Source organism: Paroedura picta, chromosome 1 (genome assembly GCF_049243985.1).
Source record: "Paroedura picta isolate Pp20150507F chromosome 1, Ppicta_v3.0, whole genome shotgun sequence".
NCBI classification, from domain to species: Eukaryota; Metazoa; Chordata; class Lepidosauria; order Squamata; family Gekkonidae; genus Paroedura; species Paroedura picta.
In genome coordinates, this window is record NC_135369.1 from 168773234 (window position 1) to 168801052 (window position 27819).

General features: G+C 45.9%; 1 protein-coding gene across 1 annotated transcript; it reads left to right on the forward strand.

Moving 5' to 3' along the window:
* Positions 1 to 428: 428 nt before the first annotated feature.
* LOC143824281 (uncharacterized) lies at positions 429 to 27819 on the forward strand. The gene is made up of 23 exons (XM_077311374.1): positions 429 to 779; positions 878 to 948; positions 2195 to 2287; positions 5840 to 5967; positions 7127 to 7273; positions 8229 to 8300; positions 9851 to 10018; positions 10270 to 10366; positions 12233 to 12450; positions 13852 to 14005; positions 15593 to 15801; positions 16597 to 16714; positions 17836 to 18041; positions 19444 to 19561; positions 19654 to 19820; positions 19911 to 20011; positions 20099 to 20229; positions 20324 to 20374; positions 20906 to 21089; positions 21171 to 21291; positions 24193 to 24286; positions 25960 to 26075; positions 27683 to 27819. Exons 1-22 carry the CDS (start codon positions 751 to 753, stop codon positions 26031 to 26033), a joined length of 2751 nt encoding a protein of 916 aa, XP_077167489.1. The 5' UTR covers positions 429 to 750; the 3' UTR covers positions 26034 to 26075; positions 27683 to 27819.

Below are 27819 nucleotides of genomic sequence, written 5' to 3' on the forward strand. Positions count from 1 at the left end.
AGCTAAGCATTAGTAGGGCTCAGCTGCATGATTGCAGGCCGTGAACATCCCTTTAGTCGCAGATGCTACACACACACAAAAAATGTGCTCGCAGAAATCAGAGTCCAGTAGCAACTTTAAGACCAACAAGCATTCGAAAGTTCAAACCTTGAATAAATCTTTGTTGGTCTTTAAGGTGCTACTGGACTCTGGTTTCATTGTGCTACTTCAGACCCAACATGGCTACCCATTTGAATGTACTCACAGAGTTTTTACAAGAGCTACTGAGGAGAACAGCTAGCATTTTGCTTCCTGTGACTTTAATAGTGGCTCTACCCTGAGGAATTTGGGAGGGAAATGATCTGATTGGGGGAGGGAGGGTGGATGTCACCTACTTAACTGTTTATGTTGTGACATTATTAAAGATGCATAAATGGGGCAGCTCTACAAACCCCTGCTCCTACATGATTTAATCCAGAAGTAAATCCCACCTACATCGATGGGAACTCCTTTTTAGAAAGCAAAGCATAGAATTCAAATCCAAGCGGTCCATGCAGAATTCTCTCTTGGGCTACAACTCTGCCTTCAATGGTTAAACATTATCCCCAAGCACCTGCCCCTAATTCAGGGCAGTGTTCTAGCAAGTATCTTCTTTATAAACAGGACTCACTGCATTTTCTCTTTATTTCAGTCATACAGTCTGTCTTGTGTCTGTGGAGGAGCTATACTGCAGCTTATTGACAGTCGGGGGAGTTTTGTGACTCTGATAGCATGGAGGCTACAAGCAAACTCATTGGCGGGTAAAGAGGTTTGAGTTGGACTGACCTTTTTGTCTTTTTCTGGCGTGTTTGCTTGACCTGTTTATTTAACTCTCTCTTGCGCTGTTGTGTGTGTGTAGAAGAATCCTGCTCCTGCTTCTGCTGCTTCACTCCAGCATAGGAAGGCCTCAACTGGCAAAGGCTCGTCCAGGTTTGTGGAATGGTTAAGAACCCCTTTCTAGGCTTGCTAACAGCCTGTTCGCAAATTACGTTGAATGTATAATCTGCGTACAAACCCCAACATTTATCCAGCTACTGATCCCCAGTTTCATTTGTTCAGTGAACAGTATAGATTTTTTATTGCAAATAAATATAGACAGGCACATTTAGGTTGCAAGAACATTCATTTTATTTATTTATTTATTTATTTATTTATTTTATTTATAAATGTTAACACAGAAACTTCAGTGTAGAAATATTTCACAGCACAGAAGTAGTAGCATTACCGGAGAGCCTTCACAGTCCAGTAGCACCTTGAAGACCAACAAAGATTTATTCAAGGCGTGAGCCAGGGATAGTCAAACTGCAGCCCTCCATGAGGCTCATGGGAATTGTAGTCCATGGACCTCTGGAGGGCCGCAGTTACCCCTGGCCGTGAGCTTTCGAGTGCAAGCACTCTTCCTCAGACTAAGAACTCCCTCCAAGTCCTGCTGCTGTTCCCCATGGCCTTGCAGTGGCTGGGCCCCCAAAACTCTGGGAATCATAGAATCATAGAGTTGGAAGGGGCCATACAGGCCATCTAGTCCAACCCCCTGCTCAACGCAGGATCAGCCCAAAGCATCCAAGAAAAGTGTGTATCCAACCTCTGCTTGAAGACTGCCAGTGAGGGGGAGCTCACCACCTCCTTAGGCAGCCTATTCCACTGCTGAACTACTCTGACTGTGAAATTTTTTTTCCTGATATCTAGCCTATATTGTTGTACTTGAAGTTTAAACCCATTACTGCGTGTCCTCTCCTCTGCAGCCAGCAGAAACAGCATCCTGCCCTCCTCCAAGTGACAACCTTTCAGATACTTAAAGAGGGCTATCATGTCCCTTCTCAACCTCCTCTTCTCCAGGCTGAACATTCCCAAGTCCCTCAACCTATCTTCATAGGGCTTGGATCAATCCTTGAATCAATCTTTGTTGGTCTTAAAGGTGCTACTGGACTCTGGTTTTATTGTGCTACTCCAGACCAACATGGCTACCCATTTGAATCTGAGAGCTTTCAATTAGTGTTCAATTAAGCTTCTGCTAAGGAAACAGGCATTTCTCTCCTCCTTCTACCCCTCAGGATTGTTAATAGCCTTAGTTCCCCCCCCCCCTTTCAACAACCTCTTTGGGTAAGGTTTTGAGAATGAAATTACTTGCCATGAGTGCGTTATTGGGTCACTCTTATGTCTTTTGACTTCTTTCTAGATTTCATTGAGAACACTTGTCACTCCACTTTATTTCGGATGAAGCTGGATAAATCCTTTCTTCAGGGAAAATTCTTCAGAGTTGACATAATTGGTGAGCCCTAATCCAGGAGGTGGTTATGGTTGCTAATTGTGGACTGAGAAATTCCTGGAGATTTTGGGGGTGAAGCCTGGAGAGGATGGAGTCTGGGAGGGAAAGGGGTTCAGCAGGAAAGTGGTGTCAGTCTAGGACTTCCATTTCTCCTGGGCTCTATGGGTCACCTTAGAGTCCGCCCTCCAAAGCTGCCATTTCCTTCAGAGGACTTGATATCTGAAGTATGGAGATGACTTGTAATTCTGGGAGATCTCCCTTCCCTGTTTCAAGGTTGACAGCTTTATGGGAGGCTAAATATGCTTTTGGGTTCTGTTATGCTTACATATTTATTTGGATGGAAAGACCAAGCTAATGTCACAGCTATCCATGTTACCTGTCACTTCTGAGCCTACCTCAAGGGGCTAGTATTCAACCTTGTCAGCTCTAGATGGCATGGGTCCAAAGTCCCTGAATGGCTGCATCTCTCCCACACTCCCGTCAACCTAACCAGGTTATGGGAGCTTTGTATCGGCCCTTCCTACATAAATCAGCTTTCTGTCAAAGTGAGGCTTATGGTTGGGGTCTCTGAGGATGTCTTTCAGGTAGTGAGGCAAGTTCCTCCTTATGGGTTTTCTGGTTCGTATGGAAGACTTCATTTTTCTGGAAGGCCTATCCTCTGGCTTGATTCTGGGGAAGGGTGTTCTGATATCTAATTTAACTGGGTCTAGGGTTGCTGACTCTAGGTAGGGAAATACCTGGAGACTTTGGAGGTGGAGTCAAAGGATTTGGAGTGGAGAAGGACCTCAATGGTGTGTACTTCTATGGAAACCACGCTCCAAAATAACCATTTTCTCCAGGGGGAACTGATCTCTGTCACCTGGAGATGAGCTATAATTCCAGGGGATCTCCAAGTCCCACCAGGGGACAGGCATCCCTAACTGGCTCCTTGGCAGTCTTTAAGATACAGCTGGTTCCACATGAGATGTGAGAAGAGACTATTGGGATATTTGGTTAATAGAGCAGAATCTGTCATATAAACATGATATTGAGAGCAGTCAATAAATCTCCCATCTCCCAACAAGTATATTGCAAAAAAGGGAAGCATATATTGATTCACGTGGCTCCAGTTGACATTCAGGTTGCCGTCAAAAGAAGAGAAAGAAGCCTAAACGAAAGAGTCCTTTCCCTGTCACAAATGGCCAGCTTGTCCAGCATCACTGGGTGTGAGAATGTGGGCATTGCCTCTATAGGAGAAACCTGCAAAGGCATCTATCTCCATAGAAGGCCGTGGGAGTGAGTGAGAGAACCAACAGAGAGGAAAGTCAGAGGGCAGCTCCCTGGTTAAGACAAAGAGAGACATCCCATTTAAGGAGAAATCACCTCTGCACACTTGCAGTGATGTAGCACCCCACACACACAGACACACTATCCAGGCACGCTGGGTTGCTCACTCCAACAAAGACATCCCTCCTGGAGAAACTGCAGCAGGCAGGGATTCAAGGAGTGGGGTGATGCCTACAGCCTTGGCCCTGACCTTGTGGCACGCACCCATCCCATCCTGCCCTTAACGGTGAGCAAGCCCAGTGGCGGCAGCTTCTGATCTGGCGAGGCAGGTTTGATTCCCTGCTCCTCTACATGTAGCCAGCTGGATGGCCCTGTAAGAAGCTGGTCTGACTGAGCAGTTCTGTCAGAGCTCTCTCAGCCTCCCCTACCTCACAGGGTATCTGTTGTGGGGAGAGGATGGGAAGGCATTGTAAGCCGCTTTGAGACTCCTTCTGGTAGGGAAAAGTTGCCTTCTCCTCATCCCCATATAGGCTGCCCGAGGGGCATCGACATGAACTCACTCCTAGAGTCTACCCCAGGGGTAGTCAAACTGCGGCCCTCTAGATGTCCATGGACTACAATTCCCAGGAGCCCCTGCCAGCATTCGCTGGCAGGGGCTCCTGGGAATTGTAGTCCATGGACATCTGGAGGGCCGCAGTTTGACTACCCCTGGCTCTACCCTATAATTTCTCCTTTTAAAAGGAGAAAGCCACACAAGTTGTGCTCAAAACTGGCTAGATGTTGTCTGGGATCTTCAATAAAATGCAGAGACACTCTGTGTTCCATGCGGACCACAATCCTTACAAGAACCTGCAACTAGCTTTTAGCTAATCTCTTGTGAAACACTGTATTGTGTTTTGCTGTTTGCAAAGCCACCTGGATACCTTCCTCGGGTGGAAAGGCAGCTTGGAAACCCTAAGTAAATACCTGGGGGGCTCTGTGGGACCTCCTTTTTAAGCAATGTTGGTATGAAGACCCCCCTGATAACCTTTCTATGGTAGTACTTGGATCTGTCTGGTGTGAAAAAATGTCAGGTTTTAGCCTAGGCAAGTTAGCCTGTCCCTTACACCAAGTAGTGTTTATCTGTGAACTCTTTGTGAATCAATCTTTTGGCAGTCTGTGGAGCAATAGTTAAAGAGGTCCTCACCTCAGCTCATCGGTGATCTTAGTACTGATGAACACATCCGCTGTTGATATTATATTATGTCCCCAAAAGAGAATTACAGTCAGCAAACCAAAATTTTCTCTGGGTCCCTGGTCTCAACCTGGCCCAGGGCTTTTTAGGCCTTGGCCCAGGCCTGGTGGACTGCTCTGTCGGCCGAGATCAGGGCCCTGCAGGATCTCAATCAGTTCCCCAGGACCAGTAAGACGGTGCCATTCCTCCAGGCCTATGGTTGAGGCCAGGAACAGAACACCCAATAGCATCAAATCATCTGGCCTTTCTGGGGAAATATCTGATAGCATATGAAGAACTGACCTATCCATCCAAAGAAAGAAACCCCCCTCGAAGATTATATCGACTGGCAGAGGCCTGGATTGTAAAATGTTTTTGATTTCATTTAAAATGTGTTTTAAACTGTATTTTACCCTGGGTTTCACAGGAAGGGTGGGCTACAAGAATAAAGATGATGATTATTGTTATTGTTAGCTTTGCCAACTTTAGGGACAGGTGCATCAGTTCATTCTGCTGAAGCACGCCCCTTTGCAATTCAAGGTGAACCTAAATTATGAAATGACTCAAATTGCTTTCTGTTGGATGAGATTTATCCTAAACTAGGGGCCAAGCCTGTTGCATTCAGAAATACAACGGGTGCTAGATTAGGGGGGTGGAGTGGAAGAACTCTGCAGATAGCCTCTCTCTCCCACAGGACCTGTAAAGGCTGCAGGCTGAAGGCCCCCTGGAAGGGAACTCCCCGACAGGGGCAGCTTTCACACAGCAGGGATCTGCAGCCTCTGAGCCTCAGAGGGAAGTGGAAGAAGGAGGGGGTGATCAGGAGTGGGGGACCGACGGTGATTGGCTGGTTGCTGGACTGACAGGCAAGCCGGTTGGAGGAGGAGGCACTCAGGGGCGGGACAGCCACTCTGAGTGGGTGTTAAGTGCTGAGTGGCACTTCAGTCATGAGACACGCTCCTCCTTCAACTCCTTACCAGAAATATTAAGAAGGATGAAGCTCCTTCTTAAACGTTGTGTTGGAGGGTTTGAAGAGACTGAGCCAGCTACTTACGTATTGCAACACTCTGTGTCTCCAGACCCCTCTGGTGCCACGGTCCCACTCGATGAGGAGCTGGCAGCTCGCTGTGGCTACGTCCTGTCGGAGGATACCTGGGGCAATCCCGTCTTCCGAGCTTCTGTGCTTGGCTGTCATGTGACAAATGAGGTGAGGCCAAAAAGCATTCTTGGGAGAGCCGCCGGGGAAGACGCAGCCACAACATGCGTCCATTCAGTCCATTCTAGCAGAATTGTTTTAAAAATAAAATTGTCTTAGGAGTCTGAGGATCTCTGGAACTCTGGTCCAAGAAGTGACAGAGACCCCTTCATACCACTAGAGAATTGCTGTTTAAAATCGAATCTCCCTTTGTAAACCTTGAGGCTATTAGTTTCCAGTCTGGCAACCCCAGGAGACCTCTTTGCACAGTTGGCCGATGTTATGAATTTGCAAAGGAGCAGATCACGAAGCTGCTTAAAGAGTAAAATAGTTTTGTTGTGAAGAGAAACAGCTATGGTATAGAAAAAAGAAGGAAAAGAGGCCTAACTCACTGTCATTCTGTCAGTGCTGTTTCGGTGGCAAGCGGAGAGGAAGTCTGTGGAGCCAATCGGGACACTGGAGGTGATGAGTTGAAAATCATCAGGGAGTTCCTGTCCTAACTATGCTAAATGCACATCTCCTCCACTGCCCCCCGCAGGACACTCTTCATATTCTGTTCAATCATGCACACAGCAGGACTTGCACATTCTAACATGCACCAGGGAGCGGGGCAGGGAATGAAGGAATGAATTATAATTCAAGTAGCATTGGAGATTCCCTGTCCAATGAGATAGATGAGTTCTCATAATGAGGTACTACATCATTGGTTTTTGTGCACCGCTTGTGTGGTGTTGTGGTGAAAATACTGGACTAGGATCTGAGGCTTAATCCCCACTCTGCCGTGTAAATTCCCTGGATGACTTTGAACCTATCCATCCCTATCTCTGCTTAACCTACCCTCCCAGGGTATGTGATGAGGGGGGAAAATGGAGAAAGGGAGATCACAGTGGTAAACTACTTTGGATCCTCATGTCATATCTTTAATACTAAACAAATAAAATACTGCTTTGAAATCAACTGCCATTCAAATCCCTGACCTCCATATTTTTAAAGACGCCAGCCTTGAATCATTTGTGGAGATGTAAGGTGCCTCCTCATAATACAACCAGCCTTATGCTAAATGTACCCATTTGTATACAGAACTGGCCTCAGGCTTTCTCAGTTTGGGGGACAAAAGCAAAGGTCAACATCCCTTCCATGTCCCACAAAACAGTCTCCCAAATGATTGCAGGTCGATCAAAGGTTCTCTCTTAATGTGAACATCAGAGTGTCTTCATTCCAAGACATGAGGACGGCGACAACATACAGAAACTCCATGAGCTGCTCTTATTCACCATGGGCTCCCCGGGAAATTGTGTGTGAAGAGAACTACATGGAGGTAAGTATTCGCTCAGTGGATCTATTAGAGAGGTGGTTCTCAATCTTCCTAATGCCACAACCCTTTAATCCAGTTCCTCATTTTGTGGTGACCCCCAACCATAAAACTATGCAAGTGTTCTTTCACAGAAATTAAACCAAAACTGACCAATGGCGTGAAGATCCATTGTTCATGATTGTATATAAACTGGATTTTCCCCGGTGTTTCTCAGTTCAGTTCTGCCTCTTGTCCCACCATGCCAATCTTGCTCTTTTCCGCTGCTCCAGACAGAAAAACGTTCTATCTTGATTTACCCCGCAAGGCTGTTGTGTGAATGGCACCAGCCCCCGGCCAAACTGCGTGCTCTGCCACGACCCCTGTAAAAGGGTCATTCAGCCCCAAAGGGGTCCCAATCCCCAGGTTGAGAACCACTGTATTAGAGAGTATAGGCAAGAAAAGAATCAATTTGCTCTACAGCTTTGCACGTGTTAATGATAACCTGACATCATACAATTATGATAAAATAGTAATTTTTTTAAACCCTCTGGTAGCAGCATGGGGTACTTTGTGCTACTACAAGCAGAACAGAAACCGTGTGGTGTAGTGATTAAGAGAGGTAGCTTTTAATCTGATAAGGTGGGTTTGATTCCCCACTTTTATGCAAGCAGCCAGCTGGGTGACCTTGGGCTAGTCACAGCCCTGATAATACTGTTCTCACAGAGCAGTCCTGTCAGAGCTCTCAGCCTCACCTACCTCATGGAGTGCCTGTTGTGGGGAGAGGAAGGGAAGGCAATTGTAAGCTGCTTTGAGACTCCTTCCGGTAGGGAAAAGCGGGGTATAAAAACCAACTCTTCTTCTTCATTAAATCCTGCTACATATAGGATTTGGGGGAAGTGCAAAACTTGATTAATACAACCCCTTTATATATTTTTTTTATAAAAGCAAAATGAAAGTTTACAAGGATTTCCATTTCTAGGTTTCTGTGAAGACCAATGTCCCTGTGATTTCTGATGACGAGACTGAAGAATGGATGTCAGCACTGCCAGAGGTGGGGAAGTAGCAATCCATAAATTACCCCCTCAGACTCTTCTCTGCTTTGCAAATCCGGGGTGGTGGTGGTAGTGGAATATTTATCATAATCCACTGCTTAATTTGTACATACTTGCTTTAGATCAGCAGCAAGAATTATGCTGATAATTGTTGATTACCAGCTTGGTGTAGTGGTTAGGAGTGTAGACTTCTAATCTGGCGAGCCGGGTTTGATTCTGCACTCCCCCACGTGCAGCCAGCTGGGTGACCATGGGCTTCCCACAGCACTGATAAAGCTGCTCTGACCAAGCAGTGATATCAGGGCTCTCTCAGCCTCACCAGCCTCACAGGGTGTCTGTTGTGGGGAGAGGAAAGGGAAGGCGACTGTAAGCCGCTTTGAGAGTCCTTCGGGTAGAGAAAAGCGGCGTATAAGAACCAACTCTTCTTCTTCAGTAATATTAAGGCTCTCTCCGCCTCACCCACCTCACAGGGTGTCTGTTGTGGGGAGAGGAAAGGGAAGGTGATTGTAAGCTGCTTTGAAACTCCTTTGGGCAGAGAAAAGTGGCATATAAGAACCAGCTCTTCTTCTGCATGAGTCCTATCTGCAAAACAAACCTGTGAGGGACAGTAGACATGAAGAAAGAGTCCTGTACTCAACAAGTGACTAAAATGTGGAATTTGCAGCCAGAGGATGTAGTGACTGCCACAGGTTTCGCTGGCTTTAAAATGGGATTCAACAGATTCATGGAGAACAGGGCTCTCAGTGGCTCCTAGATGTGATGACTAAAGGGAACCTATGAACTCGGTGACTAGTGACTTGGTGGCTAAAAAGGCAAATGGGATTGGGGGCAGCATCAAAAGAAGTGTAGTACCAGGACCCATAGGCTGAAATTAAGGGTAGGACCAGGACCAATAGGCTGAATTTACAGATAAACATCCGGAAGAAGTTCCTTGACAGTTAGAGCGCTTCCTCAGTGGAACAGGCTTCCTCAGAAAGTGGTGAGTTTTCCTTCTTTGGAAGTTTTTAAGCAGAGGCTTGTTAGCCATCTGACAAAAATGCTGATTCTGTGAATTTAGGCAGTGGGTGGGCAGAAGTAATTGTGTCTGAGCTTGGCTCTTGTGGCCCTTTCTTGCATGTCCAGGGAAATGCTGATTACCACTTTGGGGTAAGAAGGCAAATTTCCTCCAGATCAGACTGACCAGGGATTCTGGCTTTTTGGAAGGGCATCATCTGGACATGGAATTGGGAACACTGTGGATGGGCAGGCAGTTGTGAATTTCCTGCATTCTGCAGGGGGTTGGACTAGATGACCCTGGAGATCCCTTCCAACTCTATGCTTCTATGTTTCTGTCATACACTGCCTAACCTAGACTACCAGCAAGGCTTCACGACTGGGCTTACATTTCTGCCTATATAACATACGTAACATTTAAAATTGACCGTTGTTTCTGTTCATTCTAAATTCCTCTGCAGTATTGTACACACCAAATGAATTTGTCCCTCCAAGGCTCAGACAATCTTACAACTCTAATTCTGTCTCTTCTCTCCCCCCCCCCCAAACCTTTTAGGCACAAAAGGTTGTGTACCACATATGGAGGCTGGTATTTTACTCTCCTTCCGGGAGAAAGACGACTGTAGTGAGTGACGCCGGTAAGCTAGGCTACGGTTTCAATAACACGCTTGCAAGAGTGTTCCTCCGCTCTCCCTATTCAACAAATGAAACGGACTTCTCAGTGGTAAGCTGCCCTCCAATAGGGAGCAACAGCAATGGCTTAGCTCAGGGGTAGTCAAACTGCGGCCCTCCAGATGTCCATGGACTACAATTCCCAGGAGCCCTTGCCAGCATTCGCCAGCGAATGCTGGCAAGGGCTCCTGGGAATTGTAGTCCATGGACATCTGGAGGGCCGCAGTTTGACTACCCCTGGCTTAGCTCTTTGGGGCCCCCTGTTTCAACTGACCAAGCTTCCTCACCGTGCATCTCCCGCAGGTCAGCGGCGTCACTATGAGCACTGTCAGCTCGACTTCAATGTACAAGCAACGCTGGCTGCTTCTGTTGATTGACACGACGGTATCGTGCCCAGTAGGCAAGTAATCCCATCTGCCGAATGTTTATAAACCCATAACTTTATTCCTATCTTTCCCATAAAACTGATTCTCCCGGGAAAACTAGGCAAAGCAAAACATTTTGACCTTCACCCTGCTACGCCACTAAGCAAAGCTGGAAGCCTTTCTCGGTCCTGATGTACAAAGCCAGCCGTCGTAGGCATGTTGATGTCAGCTCAGAACTCTACTTAAAACTGAACAACAGAAGGGAATTTCTGTGTAGATCTTAAACATGCTAATGTTAAATAGGGTTGCCAACAAATATGTTAAGGTTGCCTGCTCTGGGTTGGGGAATACTTTGGGGGTCGAGCCAGGAGTGGGTGGGATTTGGGGTGGGGAGAGACCTGGGGGCTGGCATCCCTAATCCCGATGTGATTTAGAATTCTCCTGGAATGATAACTGATTTCCAGACCTCAGAAATCAGTTCAGAATCAGAAATCAGTTCAGCTAGAGCAGGGATCCCCAATCATGTTGCTTTGGCAGTAGCGGCTACCACAGTGGAAGGGTCTTTACTGTGTGAATGAAGGTAAGCCATTGGCAGTGAGTCCGTCCGTGTTAATATTTGAGTATAATTAGGCAAACGCTCCTGTATCATGGAGAGTCAAGGCTGTGAGATCAAGAGCTCACAGCCTTGACTCTCCATGATACAGGAGCGTTTGCCTAATTATACTCAAATATTAACAAGGACGGACTCACTTCCACTGACGAAAGATTGAAAACGGAAAACAAATCTAGAGACCGTTCGAATAAATAACATAAGAGACTCTTTATCTTTTCAAGCTTTATTAAGCCACTGGATAGATTCTGTTTCTCTCTTGTCACTATTTGGAATCGTCCATTTTTTTCGTGCAGCAGTGAAGGTAAGCCATGGCAGACATTTTGTGGCTGCACCCCCCAAGCTGTGTCAAAAAGGCTGGGGAACTCTGCCCTAAAGGAGCCATAGGACCTAGGAGAAATAGAAATTGTACAATGACAACAGACAATGAATGATCTAGGGCTTTCATATCTCCGTTGCATACCGTACAGTAAAGACTGAAAAGGTTAGAAGGTACTAACACTGACTAAAACCCTGAAGACAATTTTTGTTGTGTGTTTTTTTTTTAAGTTGGGGGATAAGAAGCAGGAAATTATATACAAAAATTTGAATTTTGGTGGGAAAGTGACCTTGCGGGAAGGGGAGAAGTTGAAGGAGCCTGACCTTTGACCCGGCTGTGACACTGTTTTAATGCTCAACTCCCTCCTCAAGCACTGTCCCCAATTCTTCCAGAATTCCCCTAGCGGAAGTTGAAAACCATAGTGCTACAACAAAATTACCACAGGATGGGTCTGTTTGGTGCCAGTTTGGTGTAGTGATTAGGAGTGTGGACTTCTAATCTAGCATGCCGGGTTTGATTCTGCGCTCCCCCACATGCAGCCAGCTGGGTGACCTTGGGCTCCCCACAGCACTGATAAAGCTGTTCTGACCAAGCAGTAATATCAGGGCTCTCTCAGCCTCACCCACCTCACAGGGTGTTGTGAGGAGAGGAAAGGGAAGGTGAATGTAAACTGCTTTGAGACTCCTTCGGGTAGAGAAAAGTGGCATATAAGAACCAACTCTTCTCCTTCTCCTCCTCCTCCTCCTCCTCCTCCTCCTCCTCCTCCTCCTCCTCCCTTCTTCTGTCTGAGGAACCAGCGGGATAAAATGGGACCTCATAAAGGTTTCCTGGAGAAGCATACAGAATTTTTCTACACAAACACTGAGAAATCTAAGGGCCTGAAGAGTATGTTTTCTACAGTACATTTTTATGAGAAACTGGGTTATTTTATCCATCAGTAATCTGAATCTTACTCCTTTTATGTACCGACAGATGGTATTAGTTTCACAGATACTACCCTGACATGGACTGTACCAAGTATTATCCCTAAGCTGGTCCTTCAGGAACCAACCTTTGCATCCCAAAATGTATCAATGGGAATAGATGGGCAAATAATACAGAACCTTGAGGAATTTGGCTATGCGATGGAGCACAATGCTTCTCACATTGAGATAACTATTCCAATTGGAGCATCAGGCGGAAGACTTCAGGTATGTACTAAATGTATGTCCACTGGGTTCATAAGCTAAACCCTTCTGCAGAGCAAAACTTGGAAACATTTGCAACCCAAGAAGCAAACGTTCAGTCCATCCCAATGCAATTGATCAGGAGGTACAACTACTTCATGCAGAATTCTAGGATGTTTGTTTCCCATGTGCCGGGATCAAAGGGGTAAATTGTGGTTCCCATAACAAATATGGTTGTATCCTGAAGCCCTCTGTGCACTGGTTTGGTAAGGCTTCTGTGTCCTATGAAAATGGTGCTGCCTGCTTTCTGTATAATATGGATCAGTGGGAGCATAACTAGTTCCTTATGGATGTGCAGACTATATTTGAGGTGTGACATGTGATCTGTGTGCTGAATGGTTTGGGTCTGACATATCTAAGGCTGCCCCCATGCCTATGTTCACATATGTATCTCAAGCTGAGTATGTGATTGTAAACAGACAGGCATTCCTAGTGTGGTGTCCTGCTATCCCAGAAGATACTTTTATTTAAACTGGTGTTTGGTTGGAATAGTTTGTGTACATTTTACCTTCCAGTAAAAGGTGATCTGTAATTGCTCAGCTGGTCATTGTACTGAAGCCATTGCTAACTAGGAGTTTAGCAAGAACACTGAAACATCTAACTGACTACCACAAAGCCTAATGACTGAAACTTCTGTTTTGTATTAGTTCAGATATTAGTTCACTTACAACCGTTTGAACCGGCTCGAGCAAGCTTGCCGTTGAATGCCAAAGGGACTTTGCTCTTGATCGGCCTCACTTGGAGGACTGTGTTCAGTTTTGGGTACCATAGTTGCAGAGGGATGTAGACAAACTGGAGCGTGTCCAGAGGAGGGCAACAAAGATGGTGAGGGGTTTGGAGACCAAAGACATATGAGGAAAGGTTGGGGGAGCTTGGTCTGTTTAGCCTGGAGAGGAGACAACTGAGAGAGGATCTGATAACCATCTTCAAGTATTTAAAAGGCTGCCATGTAGAAGATGGAGCAGAGTTGTTCTCTCTTGCCCCGGAGGGATGGACCAGATCCAATGGGATGAAATTAATTCAAAAGAAATTCTGTCTAAACATCCAGAAGAAGTTCTTGACAGTTAGACTGGTTTCTCAGTGGAACAGGCTTCCTTGGAAGGTGGTGGGTTCTCCATCTTTGGAAATTTTTAAACAGTGGCTGGATAGCCATCTGATGGAGAGGCTGATTCTGTGAAGGTTCAAGGGGGTGGCAGGTTACAGTGGATGAGCGATAGGGTTGGGAGTGTCCTGCAAAATGCAGGGGGTTGTACTAGATGATCCAGGAGGTCCCTTCCAACTCTATTATTCAGTGATTCTAGATGCTTCTTCTGTAATGCTTCAATATAAATAATAGTTGCCTTTGTTCTCACCCTCTCTCCCTAGAGCACAGTGTCCAATGGTGTCTATGGGATGATATATAGTATCAACTTAATGTTGGAACATACCTGGACAGATACAGCCTGGCAACTGACTAAATATACTGCCATTAAGCCAATCACTACACCCTTCATGTCTCAGATGCCCACAGTAGTCAACAGTAAGTCTGATTTTGGCTGAGTTTCAGAACCCAGGGGAAGAAGATGGAAAAACGGCCTACTTTTTAAATGGAAGAGATTGGATTCAGCCATAGTAAAGCTAAAAAAAACTTCTTTAAACATGCCTGTTTTCTTAAGAGCTGCCATTGCTGTCATTTGTGCTTTCCAGGCCTTTGGGAAGGGCTCCCTCTCCCCCCCCCCCCAGCCGGATGGCTTCCCTGGTGCCTGGGAAGCTCGCCCGGGGCACTTTGCAGGCCTTTGGGAAGTGGTCTCTTCCCCCGCCCTCTGGCGTATGGCTCCCCAAAGGCCAGGAAAACACACCCAGGGTGCTTTGCAGACCTTTAGGAAGTGCTCTCTCTTCCCCCCCCCCCCCCGGCCAGATGGCTCCCCAAGGGCCTGGAAAGCACACCCGGGGAATATAAAATTATTGTTGTGGTTATTGGATAGGTGAGGCAGATTGTGTGCAGCTAGCCCAATATTACCCAGCAGTCTTCCCTGGCAGAGTGCAGATTCGACACGGTTGGCATGTACCCACTGAGGACAGGAGCTCTCCTGCCCTCATCAGACTTGCCCCAACCGTCACTCCATCATCTGGTGAAAGGAAAAAGAGAAAAATAGCAATGGCCATCAGTGATGCTGTGATGCCACTTCTGGGAAAACCTGGAAATTATGTCATGCCTCTCTAGGAATCACGGGAAACCTTATGACAACTGCCCCACCTGATCTCTCCCAGTTTGCCAGACAGGGTTTGGAATATTAAATTTTGAATTTGGGCCTCACAGATCTTATCTTAGCTGGACAGCCTTTCTCTTTTACCATTGAGGAACCCTTGAAACATTCTCCAAGAAACCCCAGGAGTGACACGATCATATAGAATATGTTTAGGAAGCATAGCCGGGTGCATGCCCAACTGGGGATCCTCCCTTCTCAGCCACTCCAGGCCCATCATTGGCCATTTGGGGGAGGGGGTTGACAGGCCCATATATGGTCATATCTCCCAATAAATGTCTGACAAATTTTTAAAATATATTTAAAAAATTAACTCCCACTCATTTGGGAAACCCTTCCAAGGCCATCAAGAAGCCCCAGGGTTTCATGAAACCTTGGTTGGGAAAGCCTGTTCTAACCAGTATACCACAAAGTCATATAGATTAACTTACTAAGTCATGATTTTTGTAGCAAATTGTTGACAGAACTAAAGGCTTATTTCACATTGTAGAGCATAATAAAACAAACTGGACTTAATCCCTTGATCTGTCAGCAGAAGACGCTAACAGTTGCAGATCTTTCTGGTATTCCTCTCTTCACAGTAGTTCTCTCCACCTGGGACAGTCACCTTCTGGGGGTCACCTTCATGGTAAAGGCCTTGCAGGTGTGGAAGGGGAAAGGGACAAAGTTCCCCCTATGTCAGTGGGAATTCATTGCAGCTTCCCAACCTGTGTGGCTATTAGAACCTTTGAGAATAGGGGGAAGGTCACAGGAGAGGTCCTTTGGGTTCTCTCTCCTTTGCCCACCCTTGGAAGTAACTACTTAAGAAATCTAACATTCATCCTGACTTTCCAATGATGAAATTCTTTTTGCTCTCCCAGACACTGTTCCAGATTCTCGACTCTTCAGCCTGGCCTTTGGGGTTTTCCTTCCTGATGTCACCCTAGTAGCACTTACAATAGGTGGTGAGCCACTGTCGCCAGAAGAGGCAAATCAAAAGGGCTACAATGTCCATGAAAGTCCTTTCCCTAATGGAACAAAAAGTTTTAATTTGGAAGTACCGTTTGATGATCCCAACGTGTTGAAGGAGGTAAGATGACTTAGCCCCTAGCCTGTAAGTATCTCACTGGTGCATCTATGCTGGTTAAACCAGCAGCATACATTTTCTGCTAGGAATAGGACTCTCCAACATCTACCATGGCCACCCCATCCTAAATTTGTGGTGACTACAGGAGATCCTCCACATAAAGAATGGAACCTACGGTCACTTGATATTCTAAGAAAGGATTTAAGTGTTGGAGATTTAACGATCGTATTTGAATACAGATGTATGAAAGGAACGAGCTACTGATGAAAGTTGTTGTTGTCGAAAATTATTATTATTGAAAAAGAATAAACCTGGAGCTTGTTTTGGCTTGGCTCAGAGAGAAAGAAATTGACACTAGACATTTTGAATAATAAAGAGAACATATCGCACAGCCTTCTCGCCGGTCCTTTCCTTTGGTTGATGCCCACCCCACATGGCAGAGAATATTAGAGACACTTCACTGTGTAGCTTTCTTATTCTACCCCAGCTGCAAATCTTGATGGGAGGTTGAACCAGAACTGCTGTTAACTGTCCCCTTCTCTTGATAGCAAAAATGAGGCTTCCTAACACTGCTTGGCCAGTGTTGGTCCAACACTAGCTTGGATGGCCTCAATTCTTAACCAGCAAATCTTGAATGTTCGACGGTACAGCTACGCTTTAAAAAAAAAGATCAAGATCCAGTAGTCTTCACCAGAGCTTTGTTGAATAAAATCCTAATGTTGTCACTAAACAGTAGCTTAATAGCACATTGCTCTTCGGTAAAGCTAACGCTGTTTAAACTTTTGCTCTGCCTTAAAGTACGTGAATAGGAATGAGACTAGATATCACCTCCTCGTGAACTACAATTTGGACGTGGGTCCGGGGAGGATGCCCTATCTCCATCCAGCAGACATCGAATGTACCGTTGCCGACATTGGTAAGTTACCTGTGTGCTGAGCCGTGATGTATGGGTGCCCAGCTTAAGCCCCGTGCATTATAACCAAGAGATTTTAAAAAAATGGAAATGCCTCCCCTCCCCCAAGCTGTAGACCAGGGGTAGTCAAACTGCAGCCCTGCAGATGTCCATGGACTACAATTCCCAGGAGCCCCCTGCCAGCAAACGCTGGCAGGGGGCTCCTGGGAATTGCAGTCCATGGACATCTGGAGGGCCGCAGTTTGACTACCCCTGCTGTAGATCATTGGGAGAAACCAAAACTGTGCAATAGAGTAGATGAGCTAGCAAACTGACTAAATAACTGCTCTTAAAACAAACAAACCCTGATTCACTATAACTTTGTGTCAGGATGACATGTCATCCTAAATACCTCCTGCCTCCAAAGTCTGGCAAATACGACTCAATTGTAATGTTCTGGCGTGATCACGAGAGCAGTTCAGCTGTACAATAACAGTTTCAGTCCTTTGCAGATCTGGTCTGCTTACTTTTTGGCCTGCAGCACAGGACCACCAGTTTATCTTCTTAAAGACAGAAGTCTGTCTTCGTTCCTCTTGGTTTTTAACTGGCTGGAGTACCTGTTGTGTAAAACCTCTGAGACCCTACACAGGTAATGAATTCCTGATTGAAGGCCAACGCTTCCCACTGGCAAGCTCAGTTGTCACCTGTCTCTTGGGAGTAGTGGCCAGAAAAGCAGCAATGTCACTGTGGCACTCCTAGGTACAACCTACAAGTGACAAAGAGTAGTTCTAAGAACCACCAGAAACTCTATGGTGGAGCCCATGAGTTTCCATTGATTCCTAGAGTGACTCTTTGTCACTTTGGGATTGTAGCCAGAAATGGCACAGTGGCATCATGTCCAGTCTTCATGTCCCCACTTCTAGCCTTCATGCCAGTTTCCAGGCTCAGCCTGGCAGCTCAAAGAATGATATGTATTAGCATACATTTTTTACCAAATGGGAAGATCTGAAAACTGTGCTTGAATGTTCTACCTTTTAGAGGTGTTTAATAGAAAAACCTCTTGAATCCTCTTAAAAGGGAGTGGGATATCCATTGCATGGCTTACTTCAATGTTTGTTTTCTGGATTTTGATGTGTCCTTTACAGAATTGCCAGAAGGAGCCGGGCACTGTGATGGAGAGAATATGTATTTAGCTATTTCAGCTTCGGGCCTATACCAACACTGGAGCCTCTATGTTGGCAATAGTCTTTTGGATCAGGCCACTGCCCTCGCAAATGGATACCAGATCGCCACAAATGATACTCATATCGTGTTGCAAGTGCCTCTTTTTAGTGTTGGGATTATCTATGAGGTATACAATTAGCTCCCGTGGTGTAGTGGTTTAAGAGTGGCAGCTTCTAATCTAGCGAGCTGGGTTTGATTCCCTGCTCCTCCACCTGCAGGCAGCCGGATGACCTTGGGCTCGTCACAGCCCTGATAGTGCTGTTCTCACAGAACAGTCCTGTCAGAAGCTCTCTCAACTCCACCTCCCTCACAGGGTGTCTGTTGTGGGGAGAGGAAGGGAAGTGAGTTGGGGGACTGAGCTCTCCCTCCCCCCAAGTCCATGCAACTGGCCCCGGTAGACTGCCAACTCCAGTATGGGAAATTACAGGAGATTTGGAGGGCAGTTCCTGGGTAGGGCAGAGTTTGGTGAAGTGGGGTATTTTAGCAGAGATATAATACTATAGAGGGGGAAATGAAATGCCTTCTGCAAGTCGTTGCAGTTCCCCTCCTTGTCTTACCAACTGAACCTACCAATCACAGTTCTCATCATGTTTCAAGAATCTTTATTATTATTATATTTATATACCGCCCTCCCCAAGGGCTCAGGGATGGTATCTACATACCATCCCTACTTCTTGAAGAGCTGCCCATGTTGAATTACCCCACTTGGCAAGTTCTGACATGGGAGTAAGCTGCACAGAGCTTTTATTCCAATCTCAGGTCAATTCAGACCCTGCCATCTTCACTGAATGCGATTTCCATTTTGATTTTGTCCAATTTAAATTTTCCCTCTGCAACAAGCATGATTGATCCGCAGTGACCCTTCCTTTTCCTCACGATATCCAAGAGTGGTTTTAACCCTAAATATTTGAAGAATTTGAATGAGAAAGCATGAGAAAGTATGCAGATCGCTGGAGCTCCATGGTTGAGAAGCCCTGATTGGCCAAGGCTTCCCAGGTGACAACCTTGCTTTAAAGGGGAAGGCCCTATTTTCTCAGCAGAAGTCCTAACTTCTGTCAGTGGAGATTTGCATCTTGGATTTTTTTCTCCCTTCTCTGCTGTCTTCAATCCTCTCTCCTTACCCCCTTCAAGAAAACAAAGAAAGAGGCTCTGGCTGTGCTTGCCTCCCCCCTCCCCTTCTGAGCCTCCCTAAGCACTTGCAGAACACTTTTCTGTTTCACTGGGGATTGGGGGGAATAGAGGAAGACCCGAGTTCAAATCGGTCTGAATTCAACAGGATTGACAATGGAATAAACAAAGTAAGTGCAGATTCAGCCATGAATGGCCCCAATGCTTAAATCATCACTTAGGGTTTGAGAAGACAAATGAGCACTTAGACTAAATTTCATCCCTCAGTCTCCTCCTTAAAGGTGGATTCGCTGTCATTGTATTTGAAGAGGTGTGCGTCCACACAAAAGCTTATCTCTTGACTAAAACCTGGTTGGTCTTAAAGGTATCACTGGACACCAACTTTGCTCTTCCTCTTAAAGGTGGTATCTCTTGAAAGAATTCAAGCTCGATTTGACCTGGCTCTAAAGAAAACAAAAACTATGGAAACCTTGGATATCTTCTCTGTTCGATGCAGTTACCATTCGTCAGAATTTATAGGTGAATTGTCCTCCACCTTAAATCTAGAAAATTAACTATGAGGGAGAGGGGTCTTGTGACAAAGATTTTTCTCTCACTCTCTCTCTTTTCAGTATGTTACCCTAATGGAACCATAGCTGTATCTGCTTTCATGAAGACTATTCCATCTGTTGACATGGGCAAAACGAGGCTGAAGGATATTGCCTGCAAACCTAAAGACTTTACCAAGGAACAAGCCTTCTTTCAGTTCCATGTTTCAAGTTGTGGGACTTCACTGAGGGTAAGTCACTTGAGAGTTGTGGGGATGGAAACGTTGAAAAATCTAATGCCTTTTGTCAGATTGGACCTCAAATCATTATCCCCAATCCAGTTTGAAGGTGAGCATCTTATTTATGAAAACGAGATATCCTTTGAAAAAGAGACTCTCCCAGTGCAAGGACCACCGATGATCACACGAGATCCAGAATACAGGTAGCCATGACTGGAATCATGTCGGCTTCTTCCTTTTGAAAATGGCTACAAACGGCAAATAAAAAACAACAACACTATTTATTGCAGGCTAACCATCCTGTGCTACTACCCTACTGAAGAGACGCTCATGCAAAGGGCTTCATTCGATGGCTCCTCACCTTCTAGTGTGCATCCCCCTTTTGGCTATGGTACTATGATGGTTAGGTCCAGCACTGCAGGTAGGCAATTGGGATATAAGCAGAAACCAGGAAATAGGTGTTCATGTTCTCTTTAGCGAGAAGATGATGCTTAATTTTTTAAAATTATTTACAGGTTCTAGAAGAGTGACACAAGTCCTGAATGTTGACTTAAATGTCTTCAAAGGTAAGTCTTGGTACTAAGTGTTGGAATAACATCTGCAATAAAATCTTGAAGCAGGCTGTGCTGATGATGGGAATCCTAGCCATTTTAAACATTTTAATTGCTACTGTTTTAATGTTTTATGATGAATGTTTTTATTGTATTTATTATGCCCTGAGCCAACACTCGGGAGTGGTGGTTGTCTAAATCTAAATAAATAAAACATAAATAAGATCTAATGTGCATGAATGCAGACTGATTACTAGAAAATCTTGCAGGGGCAGTCAAGGGGACAGTTAGCTAGATTAGCAAAGTTAGGGACCTCCCCTAATTCAAATCCCTTTCTTATCTATGACTGGCTTGCTCAGGTTGTCCTGGTTCTTCTAAGAAGAGTTCCTTAGTTCTTTCCCTCTCCCATAGCTTTCCTATAGAGTAGGTTCTCTTCTTCAATAAATCTATTATGTTCTTAAGCAGCATGTGCTTAGCTTTTTCGTCCCCTTTAGACTCTGACAACTTTACAGCTCCGGAAGTCTTTTGTCTCTTCCCCACCTCCAGACAGATCCTTCACAGAACGCTATGAGCCACATTCGACGGTGGTCAAGTATTCGTGGGAGCCTATCTTTATAGAAGCTGAGCTGCGAAACGAGGCTCCTGACGTTGGGCTGTATTGGGAGAACTGCTGGGCATCTGAGTCAAAAGAATTTGTCAGTACCCCTCAGTGGAGCCTCATTGCGGATGGGCAAGTAGCTGCTGCTGTTACATAAACTTAGCCAAGATGGGGAAAGTTGTTTACTCCATGGCATTAATCTCTCCCCGATAGGTGTAAGGACAGAAACCATTGGTCTGTGTTGGACTTCCACCCAGTCAGGAGAAATGACAGAGTGAAGCATCCCAATCACTTCAAGAGACTGGGAATACAGCTGCTGATTCCTTTGAGGGAGGTAGGATGAAGTGATGGGACTTTGACATTCTGAATGGTGCCAAGTCTCTCCTGTACAAATGGGAGGAAAGAGCACATGGGAGATGCTAAAGCTTTCACAAAGGCCAAGGCCATCCCCACCTATCTGTCCGAGGAGAAACGCACACAACTATTGCTACTTGACAGCCACTTGCAACTAGGGTTGTGCGTGGCGGCCAAACCTGTTTTGCTGACAGGATTTGATAAAATCAGCTAGCCTTGGCTATCCAGGGCAAGAGTCAGGGCCATTCCGCACCAGGATCTATGTAGCAAATTGGTTGCGGAATGAAAAAACGCCATTTTAAATAGTGGAATTCGTCGTTATGCATACCTGCCTTTGTAATGGAATCCAGTTGCGTTTCTATCGTTTCCCACAGGTTTCCGGTCTCAGCAAAAATCGCTAGTCAGGAAGCGCTATTGCTGAGCTTCGTCCCACCCCTGGCCGTCAAGCAGCCAATGGGCGGCCGTTAGCATGCTCCCAAAAAGCCCCTTTCCCTTTAAGGAAGGTTTTTTAAAAAACACACACACACGTTGCAAGAAATCTGCATTGATTCGTTGCAACAGAGAGACCCATCTAGCTAGCAGGTGGTGTTTGAGCTGCTGTTTCATCATTGCCAAGCTCCCCCCGAGTGAAAAAAAAAATACCCCCCCCTCACGGGCACGATTTTCTGCCGAAAATAGAGTGAAAAATAAAGGGAAAATAAACCAGCAAACGGGGCTGCATGTTGCTTGGTGCTTGGTGACTTAAAACAGCTCTGGGGAGGGACTGCAGCCAGGAAAACCTCGCTGGGTAAACGAAGGCTCGCCGGTGCGTTGATTTCCGCTCGCTCCGAGAAAAAAAAATGGTGATCGCTTCGCCGGAAGATCAGAGGAGAGAGCTAGGGGAAGGGACTTTGCAGAAACCGCAACAATGGCAATGCACAGAACTTACCCACTAGTGTTGCAGATTGGTTGCAAAAGTGTAGCACTTTCCGGAGGGTGAATCCACTTTTTGGGATTTCCCTGAAAGCGCTACAACGAAGCGCTTTTTGCGGATCGGTTTCAGGAGTGTTGCAAATTGTCAACAACGTTGTGCATAACAGCAAAACAGTAGCGATTTCAATTTGCAACCATTGTGCAATTTTGAACGAGTGCTCATCAGCCCCCTCCCCCACACACATTTTTCCAACACTGAAATTTAGTTTTTTTGTGGTTCAAGTTTCCTCATAATCTTAGACGCTAAATAGTATACCAGTTCTGTACATCAATTCAGCTGTGTTCCCCTTGGAAGGAAGTAAAATGAAGACTTCAAACCCTTCTGTGGAAATTGCTTTATTTGTAAATCTAGAAGAATAGTTGGTTTTTATACCCCACTTCTCACTACCCGAATGAGTACCACAGTGACTTGCCATCACCTTCCTTTCCTCTCCCCACAACAGACACCCTGTTAGGTAGATGGGCTGAGAGAGCTCTGAGAGAACTGCTCTGAGATAACTGCCCTAAGAGATCTGTGACTAGCCCAAGGTCACTCAGCTGGCTGCATGTGGAAGAGGGCGGAATCAAACCCAGCTCTCCAGATTAGAAGCCAGAGCTTCTAACCACTACACCAGGCTGGCTCTCTGAGTCAGCGGTACTTGCTCTAGCGGGTTAGCGTTGGCTGCCCAAACCATCCTTGAAGAGGACGTTCAAGGTATTGTTTTACTTGTTTGTAAAAAGCTAACACAGGGAAAACCTGTATAGTACACCTGTCTAACAAAACAAGACCACTACAAAACTTGTAGAAACTTCAGCCAAAATCTATGAGCAGATATACTCCCACAGGCAGATCCCAACTACCCCACATCAGGAATTCCTGTATCCTCCAAGGTGCTTTAGCCAGCTCACAGTAGCAGCTGCTTGCCTCTCTGGTTTCCAGCATCAAATGCTACACTTCCTTTCAATGCAGACACCCATTAGTGTCAGGATCCGAGACTTGTAGAGCCTCTTGTGGCGCTGCGTGGTAAGGCAGCAGATGCGCAGTCTGAAGCTCTGCCCATGAGGCTGGGAGTTCAATCCCAGCAGCCGGCTCAAGGTTGACTCAGCCTTCCATCCTTCCGAGGTCGGTAAAATGAGTACCCAGCTTGCTTGGGGGTAAATGGTAATGACTGGGGAAGGCACTGGCAAACCACCCCATATTGAGTCTGCCAAGAAAACGCTAGAGGGCGTCACCCCAAGGGTCAGACATGACTCGGTGCTTGCACGGGGGATACCTTTACCTTTACCCAGACTTGTAAACAAGAAATCCACTTTGAAAGAGTCTTTATTCAAGCTGTATCACACTGAAACTCAAAGATAGTTCTGGCTTTGCCAGGCCAAGCAGTACTTTATAAGACCCCATGACCCCTCCCCTGCCAGCGCAGCTGGTTACAAAGGTACCAGGCTAAGACATAACATGCAAATACCAGGTGCAGGGTCCGGGAAACCAGCCAGCAAGGGATGTTGATAAAACTATCCACTGAATGATCTTGCAGCTGCAACAGAGCCTAACTTCTAGAAACTTGCAAAAGCTGGGAAAATGGTTACATGAGAAATGGTAACATGTTTGCTAAGATGGGCAAGCTGAACATCAATCTTGGCAGAAGCTGCAGGATTCTGACAATTAGCCTTCTTCCTCTGGTGAGGCAGGAAGTTCCTCTCTTCTGGTCCTGATGGACACTTGGCCAGAACCACCTCCTGACGTTTCATGGGAAGATCTGTGAATGTGAAGAAGCACTGCCGTTTCTTCTGAGGTCTTCAGGGATGCCCCTTTTAAGCCAAGCGTATAGAGCAGAGTCATTTGTAAACCTTGCAACCATGACAGTATAATGGACTTTCTGCTTAGATTTTTTTTTTCTAATGGTAACCATCTTTGTGTCCCACACCCCAGGTCTACTTCCACTGCACAGTGAGCACCAGCATTTGCCTTCATGCTCCTGGTAATGCTGTTTCCTGCAGAGAGCAATGCCCTTCCCAGAGGCCTGGTATGTATGGCACTGAATTGGGGGCAATGCAATCTGTGTATGGGATTAACTTTGGTATTTTGATAGATTCAGATGGGTAGCTACGTTGGTCTGAATCATAGAACCATAGAGTTGGTAGGGACCTCCAGGGTCATCTAGTCCAAGCCCCTGCAGAATGCAGGAAACCCATAAATACCTGCCCACCCACAGTGACCCCAATTCTATGCCCAGATGATGCAGAATGAAGTTTGAGTCTAGTGGAGCCTTGAAGACCCACAAAAATATCTGAAAAGTATGCATGTACATGGAAGTTTATACCAGACTTTACCTACTTTTTTATCATTGAGAAACCCCAGAAGTGGCACCATCGTGCAGAATATGGTTGGGAAGCATAGCTGTTTACGTGCCCACCTGGGGTTCCTCCCCTTCCCACCCCTCCAGGTCCATCATCGGCCATTGAGGGTGATATATCGGCCAGATATGGTCATATCATTCTTTCAATGTTTAACAAATGTTTAAAAATATATTAAAAATTAATTAACTGCAGTCATTTGGTAAATCCTTCAGGGCCACCAAGAAACCCATGGGTTTTACAAAAACCCTGGTTGAGAAAGAATTGACAAAGAATTGAGGGTTTTGAACTCTGGTGCTGGAGAAGACTCTTGCGAGTCCCTTGGACTGCAAGGCGAACAAACTGGTCAGTCCTAGAGGAGATTAGCCCTGACTGCTCCTTAGAAATCCAGATCCTGAAGATGAAACTCAAATACTTTGGCCACCTCATGAGAAGGAAGGACTCTCTGGAGAAGAGCCTAATGCTGGGAGCGATCGAGGGCAAAAGAAGAAGGGGACGACAGAGAATGAGGTGGCTGGATGGAGTCACAGAAGCAGTCGGTGTGAACTTAAATGGACTCCGGGGAATGGTAGAGTACAGGAAGGCCTGGAGGATCATTGTCCATGGCAGCGGTCCCCAACCTTCTTGATACCCCACCATTCATCTTGCCTTTAAAAAATAATGCATTGGGAGTCAACCAGCTCTTGTTACAGCTAAACACGAGACACAGTTCTAATTAGGGTTGCCAGGTCAGCCAGTGCTACTGGTGGGGGGATGGGGTCACTTTCCAGGAGCATGGAAGCATGCCACAATGTGCTAGCATCACCAGGAATTGACATAGATGATGTTGGGGGTGATGCTCTGGCTTTGAGACAAAACTCTTATAGTAGAATTAGGATCTAACCATAGGGTTTTGCCCAGAAACCAGAGTGTCACGGTCCCCGATGACCCTCATGTGACAGCAGCAAGTTGTGGCACTCTTCCAATTTGGAAAGGGGGTTGGGGAGGGCAAGGTGTGTCCGGAAAGCAGAGTGGACCTGGCAACACTAGTTTATTTTTATTTATTTATTGTATTTATATGCCGCTGCTCTTGGCCCAACCAGCTTACAGCAGCTTACAACAATTTAAACCATTGCAAGTTAAAATATGTACAATACTAAGAAAACCTTTTTAAAAACTTCCCAATCCCGTCCCCTAGCTGCTAATCACCTACCCAGGAGGATGTAGATGGATGTAATCATAGAATATCAGGGGAGGGACCCAAGGTCTCCCTTTTAACCTGGCCTCAACCAAAAGCCTGGCAGAAGAGCTCCGCCTTGCAGGCCCTGCGGAACGACTCATTTTTTTCTTCTTCACACTTTAGGTTGGCATTCTGAACCCCATCCTGTTCTTCATGGTTATGTCAGGACTGGGCCGGTTTACTTTACTCATCTATGAGAGAAATCAAGGCAATTGGGCATGCAAAAAAAAAAAAATCAGGTACGTGTCCTGGGCTGGAGAAAGCAAGACTGGCAAGGAGATTCTCTTCAATCATTCAGTATGCGAGGCCCACGGTGTACACAGACGGTTCCTCTTAATCCGGGACTGTAGACATCTTTTCCTGGCTCTAGAAGCAATTTTTGACAGATCTGTAAGGGTCCCACTGCTAGGTGAGCATATGAAGCTGCCCTGCACAGAATCAGACCATCAGCCCCTCCTGATCAATGTAAGGGATGCCAGTCTCCAAGTGGGACCTGGAGATCCTCTGGAATTACAGTTCATCTCCAGGCAGCAGAGATCATTTCCCCTGGAGAAAATGTCCACTTAGAAGGTAGACTCTAAAGCATTATACCCCACTGATGTCCCTCTCCAGGATCCAGCCCCAAAGCCTCCAGGTTTTTCCAGCCTAGAGTTGGCAACTCTACTTTGTACTGTCCACTCAGACTGGCAGCAGTTCTTCAGGATCTCGGGCACAGGTCTTTCATATAACCTTCTATGTGATCGTTTAACTGGAGATGTGGGGGATTGAACTGAGGGTCTCTCACAGTGAACTACAGCACCTCCCTTTCCTGCTTGGAAGATGCTGTTTTGAATTAACAGTCAGAAGCCACTAAATGCCTGGAACACTTGGAAGGTCCTGTCGCTCAACAAAGTAAGACCATTTCCGCACAAGGATTTTGCCCCTGCTCAGCCTCTCATTGATCACAAGTTTTAATGCAGCTTCCTCGTGATGTCGGCAGCAACCCATACCTCTCCAGTGGTTGGTGCAAGCTTTCATCCCCTTTGCCCTGCGATGAGGGAGTGCGGGAGAATCCACTTCCTTTTTCTTGTCACAGTGCACAACAAGGCACAAACAGTGGCTAGCCTGTCTGAAAGAAGAAACATGCAACAGTCTCACTAGCGTTTTGCCTGCCTTTGCACCAGCCTTCCCCTCTCAATTTCTGGATTGCTAATTTTTTTTAATGGTTGCAACGGGACCACAAAGTGACGTGCCTGTATATCAGTTGAAATAGTATGCAGTGTTGGTTCTCTTTAGTGTGCACAGTAATACTGGGAGTGGGCAGCAACCCTATCTAAAACACATTCATGTTTTTGTTTTCTGCCAATAGGACATGAACAGGGAAAAGGGGCGGGACGGTGTGAGGCCTCCCCCTGCTAGCATGGTGTCCATGTTCTGTATTTTTAATCTTTATTGTGAACACACAATCATCGGGGTCTAATTACCATGGGCAGTCTTATCAGAAATCTACCTGAACATAAATCGAGATCATTATACAAAGAATCCTGAAAAGAAATCTTGAAAAATTCCGACTTTTCCACCGCCCCGTTGGGAAGGCAAAAGCCAGGATGAAATGGCGGGATAATGCGGGAGAGGTCTCCCATCAAGAAGCAGCCAAACACGCAGTTTACAATTGCACATTTGCAAGCAGGAGGCGGAGCGCATTGTCCACCTCCATGCGAAAATAGTCCGGGTTGCCATTGGCAGTAATGCATAATGATCAGTGACTCGTAGGATAAAAATCCACAAGAGCAAATCTATGTAGGGCGTAACGTTGCTTTGAAGCTGCACAAATGTCCGAGAACTAACTGCTACCGTTCTCTTCTAGATGAAGCTGTACCCTCCAAATCGCCACAACAGACCTCTGGCTTCATTGCGTTCAAGAGGAAAGGCTTAAATATTGTCGTTTCTGTACTCAACTGCTTGTGTCAGAAGCTTTGAGCATTAATAATAAAAAAGGGAAAT